At 38.2% G+C, this 5,655-nt stretch overlaps 1 protein-coding gene across 2 annotated transcripts; it reads left to right on the top strand.

The window, feature by feature from the left end:
* The first annotated feature begins 1,734 nt into the window (after window positions 1-1,734).
* Window positions 1,735-5,327, top strand: NEUROD6 (neuronal differentiation 6). Of its 2 annotated transcripts, XM_088168001.1 has the most exons (3): window positions 1,805-2,015; window positions 2,372-2,640; window positions 3,439-5,327. In XM_088168001.1, the coding sequence occupies exon 3, from the start codon at window positions 3,460-3,462 to the stop codon at window positions 4,471-4,473; it is 1,014 nt and encodes a 337-aa protein (XP_088024127.1). In that variant the 5' UTR covers window positions 1,805-2,015; window positions 2,372-2,640; window positions 3,439-3,459; the 3' UTR covers window positions 4,474-5,327. The 2 variants fall into 2 exon arrangements, with proteins under 2 accessions (XP_014732611.1, XP_088024127.1); XM_014877125.2 differs by lacking the exon at window positions 2,372-2,640 and having other exon boundaries at window positions 1,735-2,015.
* The last annotated feature ends 328 nt before the right edge of the window (window positions 5,328-5,655 follow it).

Below are 5,655 nucleotides of genomic sequence, written 5' to 3'. Positions count from 1 at the left end.
AAAGGAACCAAATGCTATGAATAGTACAGCGCTTGCTCTTTTTGAACAGTTTCCCCTTAAGTTTTAACATCTTTGTCACTTCAGATAAATTTTCCTTAATAAACAAAAACTAAAAAAAAAAAAAGCCTGCATTTTATCAAGAATGAGTGACCTGAATGTCTTACTTCTTTAAAATAAAACAAAAACAAAAAAAACCTCTCAAGGTTTGGAGTGAGGGGTTTTTTTTAATGAAAGGCTGTAAAATCATTGAGCACATACATATAGATGTGTAAAACATGATCTTCCCACACACGTGTTGTTCTCTACTGCAGCCGTATTTTTTGTTCCCGTCTCTAATCCAAAAAAATGCCCCGACATATTTAAATTAAACTTTGTGAAAGAAAAAAATAATTGGATGAGGGCTGAGAACATTAATGCCAAGGTTTGGACCAATGTGAATTAAAGCAGATGAATTATAAACCCTTCAAAACCAGGATTTATAATGGAAATGCTGACACGGACCTGTAACAATAGCAGCTCTGCCAGGGATTATTTTAATACTAAAAGCATACTCAGTCACTCATTATTTTAATATAGAGATTATTTAGTTACAAAAAGGCAGTGATACACAATAATAATGAAACCAAATTTTAAAAAATAATGTTTCTAAGGTGACACATCGTTCCCCCTGTAACTCTCTTGATATCGCCTATATGTGACATGCCACTCCTTAAATTAAAAAAACCACAAACCCCTAACACATGAAGGTGGAGTTTGTCATAAGCTCCATGGTAAGGCTGAGCTAAGAGTCTTTGTCAGCTTCATTTAACAGTGTTTAGCCTGCAGAAAGAGACAAAAGGGTTAAAGGAGGAAGAGCAGGGAGCACAGGAGAGGCAGCTGACAGGAGAAACAAGGGCATGAAGAACGGAGAAGCTAGGTATGAAAACAGAAGAGCAGGGGGAGATTTTTAGGAGGTTTCCAAAGGGAATAACTCAGTTTTTAAAGGGATATTGGGGAAACGTTCACAAAAAGGCCAGACAGACTGAGAAAATATGGCAGGGGCCAAACCCTTCAAGAATTGTAAGTTACACTTTTGAGCAGGTGCACGCCAGTCACATTGCAACATGCCAGAGCAGGTCAGCGAGCCTTGCCACGTGCTTCAGAAAAAAAGGCATGATTTGTTAAACCTTCGTGCTGTATGCCCAGTTTTCTATAAATGCCTCTTTTATTTTGCCGTGTCAAAAACCACCAAGGATGCAAAGGAAGGATTTCTTACAGATGGCACGAGGTTTGCTCCTATTATTCTGTGCTCTGGGGCAACAAACTGCACTCAAAAAAACCCCCACACCCCAAGAATCACATCCAGCAGCATCACACAAAAACTACTTTTTGTGACTGTGCTATGCATTACAGCCCCAGCGTTACTTCCCCCATTTACTGCCTTCCTTTCCTTGCCTTTTCTTTTTTGTCCCTGGGTACCAGGTGCACTGGAGGGACTCAGATCAACACAAGACAGCATTTCTCATATAAACAATGCCATATTAACAACCAGAGGGCGGCTGTACCTGTAGGCAGGGATAGCACCAAATGCTGGCATGTCTATCCATGCAGCTAGACTGCTAAAAACAAGCAACTACAGTGGAAATGCACCTACTGTATGTGAAATGCTGGTGCAGAATTTTTTTTCTTTTCTTTTTTTTTTTTTTTTTTTTTTTTTTTTTTTTTTTTTTTCTATCGGTCTAACCTTCTGTGTTGATACATGAATGCTGGTACCCACTTAGAGGGATGCCAGATGATCAGTGCAGAATGAAGGTCCCAGGAGAAAGGCTCACGTGGTTTTCTCTGCCCCGTGACGTCACTAGCAGATGGCATGGGTACCAGCTCTGGCAGTTGGCATCAATGTCACTTTTTAGAGATCAATGAGATAGTGCAGATATACACAGATCTAGACTCCAGCAGGCGATGCGACATTCAGACTGAAAAGATTTGGAAGGCAAAAAATGAAAACTGATTGTTGAATGAAATAAAAAGCTAAGGTAATACAAATAAAGATATATTTCAATTGGTGTTGGGTGTGCATGCAAGTGTTTAAAGATACAGTATCATTGTCTTGTATTTTGTGTATGCTATTTGCTGTCTAATAACTCCTAACATTTTATTCTTCTGATGCAATTACAAACTTTCTTTGCTTTTATGTAATACTGCAACTGTGTAGACAATACTGATAGAGTTAGTCTTTAACTGGGGTTTTTGTTTAATTTTGTTGTGTTAAAAAGTCCCTGCATTTACTTTGCTTGTCTCTTAGAAGTCCATGGGAAACAAGCTTTTGCTGCTCCCAAACTGCAAACAAAAGCAAAGTAATTGGGAAAAGGAAATTATTTTTCCTTTCCAGGCTGGATTCTGAGCACACGTGCAGGATTACAGTCAGAATCTACAGACCGCTCCTGTCAGCTAAGAGCTGGAGGAAGACATCTGAGCCTCGCAGAACATAAACACTGCTATAGCGTGCAGGGAATTTTTCACCTCCCCCCCCACTCCCCCATTGATGGGAAAGAAAAAAAAAAAGGAGAAAAAAACAAGAAAAAAAGCAAATAAGTTGATTCTAACTAATCAGATAATAGCAAATAGAATTTTTGCTTGAAAAAGGGGGGGAAAAATAAGGTAGGGGGATTTTATTTCCTAACTCTAATCTGAATACGTTTAGGGTTAAATAATTCTGATTTTTGTCATAATATGAAATAAGTTTTACGTTATTTTAATACAAATAACTAGGAAAAATGCTTTGTTTTGAATTATATTACTAGCTGAGTGATTTGGGGGGTATATTCCATTTTTTTTCCTTCTCAGCCACTGTAACTTACTAAAGTTTAATATCTTGATACATGTAGGAAGAAATGTGGAGGGGAAAAACCCACAATTTTGAAGTATAAGTCAAAAAGTGATTTTAAAATATTTGCCATCAGGTAATAGAGATATGGCACTTTTTCAATTTTAAAACTGCGCTCCCTCTCCTCATTTTTCCACCCAGGGGAATTTGGATTAATGAAATTTCTGTATTGCTTTGTCACGTTTTACATTTCTTTAAATTCAATGATGGTGAGAGTTTGAAGGGTTTGTTTAAAAATAAAATAAATGAGCAGGGACCTAATTGTACATTAAAAATGTCGATTTGCTGCATATTTATCTCTGAGAAATGTGGCTTTTTAGTTGCAGAGTAAAATGTTTCAAGTGATTTCAGAATTCTCAACAGCTATTGTTTTTAAAAAGTGGGCATTTGTAACTGCCATTTTATTTTAAAATATAGATTGAGCATTTATACACACACACACACACACACACACTCTCTCTCTTATACAGAGAGCTTACACACAGACACAAATAAGGTGCATGAGGCTGTCTGTGTGAGTCGGAAAACTTTAAAAATGGAAATATTTAAACATTGTGCTGGCATTCTTTCAGGTAACTTAAGATTATAGAACCATGTTAACACTACCATTTGATGAGTCTGTTGTAATGCCAGAATCCCAGATGTGTAGAAAGTTTCCCAGAGAAAGTGATGACCAAAAGCAAATGAAGAACCCAGAAAGCTTTTCAAAGCAGATCATCCTCCGAGGAAAGAATATTAAAAGATCTCCTGGAGAAGACACAGAAAAAGAAGAGGAAGAGGAGGAGAGAGAAGAGGAGGATGAGAATGGCTTGCCAAGGCGAAGGGGCCTTAGGAAAAAAAAGACGAGCAAGATAAGGATGGAAAGGATTAAATTCAGGCGTCAAGAAGCCAATGCTAGAGAAAGGAACCGTATGCACGGCCTTAACGACGCTCTGGACAATTTAAGGAAAGTCGTCCCTTGTTATTCTAAAACGCAAAAACTGTCCAAAATAGAAACTTTAAGACTTGCCAAGAACTATATTTGGGCTCTTTCTGAAATACTGCGAATTGGGAAGAGACCTGACCTGCTCACCTTTGTCCAGAACCTGTGCAAGGGTCTGTCCCAGCCAACTACAAACTTGGTGGCAGGATGCCTGCAGCTAAATGCCAGAAGTTTCCTAATGGGCCAGGCAGGTGAAGGTGCCCATCATACCCGCACGCCCTACTCCACCTTCTATCCTCCCTACCACAGCCCGGAGCTTGGCACCCCCCCAGGGCATGGGACTCTGGACAACTCCAAGTCCATGAAACCGTACAATTACTGCAGCGCGTACGAGTCCTTCTATGAAAGCACTTCCCCCGAGTGCGCCAGCCCACAGTTTGAAGGTCCCTTAAGTCCTCCCCCAATTAACTATAATGGGATATTTTCCCTGAAGCAAGAGGAAAGCTTGGACTATGGCAAAAATTACAATTACGGCATGCATTACTGTGCAGTGCCACCCAGGGGTCCCCTTGGGCAGAGCTCGATGTTCAGGTTGCCTACAGAGAGCCACTTCCCTTACGACTTACATCTGCGCAGCCAGTCTCTCACCATGCAAGATGAATTGAATGCAGTTTTTCATAATTAATGAGGAAAATGAAAATAAACAGTGGTCATTCACCTCCCCATCTAATTAAGAGCAAGCAGATGCTTGGGCACTGCGTAATTGGCACAATTCTATTTAAAATGTTTACTAGTTCCTAAAGCGTGTTTCAACTATTGTGAGGATTTTCTATGTATTAATAAACCCTTTTTATTATAAGTATTTTTTTGTCTGTAATCACTGTGAGAATATGTTTCCTCCCAGAGGTTTTCTCCCTCCTTTTTAACTTTTCATTTCCCTATTTGTTTGATTTGTTGAGCAGTGTGTCTGAACAATATTACTGAAATAAAAGCGTACACACTGTGTAAAGTCAATGTCTATTTTGATTGTATAGTAATTATACAAATGCATGTTATTGAAATCAGATTAATAAAAATTATGTATTTATAATTGGTAGAAAATATATATTATGTATTCAAGGAGAACTGGATTAAAAATACTAAGAACTTTAAAGTAATTATCCAGAACTGAGATGGGCTGGCAATATGCAGAGGTGAGAGGGCAGCAATATTGAAAGCTATGCAAAAAAAAAAAAAAGGCAAACAAAAAAAAATCGTTTTTTGGGTTGTTGGTTTTTGGTAAACTAAGGAAAAACAGTGGTGGTCATTGACATTATTCAGCCTGACTTTGGAGTGTTGCTGACAGGGAACACTCATGATCATATTTAGAAGATGTTGTCAAAAATTTGCCTCAGTTTTTTTGACCATATATAATCAGCACTTTTTATTTGTATTATTATTACTTCAAATGTAAAGTTTTGTTATAAAAATGTATAACTGTGGTTTCTCACTACGTACTTAAAATGCAATTAAAGATAGATGTTTCCACTTTTAAAATACATCTATTAGCTGTGATACTGTTTTTTGTCTGATACTTATTATTTCACAGTATACAGCTGCCTTTGGTCTTGCCTACACACCTTTCTTCCCAGGAAACTCATAATGCTCAAGTCTGGGGTTGGAAGTGAAGAATTATCAGGGTGAACCTCATGCTATTTTCCGAAAGATGTATTAGTGATGCAGTAATTCAAAATACCCCAAAAATAGCTGTGTGCTAAATGAAACATAGGTTATGGGAAGTAAGTAATTTTGTATCTCAATGAAATGCCAAATTTCATATGGGGAAGGGCCCTGAGCTAACACACAAGCCACTGGCTGCTGCTCCAGC

Source organism: Sturnus vulgaris, chromosome 1 (genome assembly GCF_052056855.1).
Source record: "Sturnus vulgaris isolate bStuVul1 chromosome 1, bStuVul1.hap1, whole genome shotgun sequence".
NCBI classification, from domain to species: domain Eukaryota; kingdom Metazoa; phylum Chordata; class Aves; order Passeriformes; family Sturnidae; genus Sturnus; species Sturnus vulgaris.
Note: the sequence above shows the minus strand (reverse complement) of the source record. Positions and strands in the feature narration are given on the sequence as shown.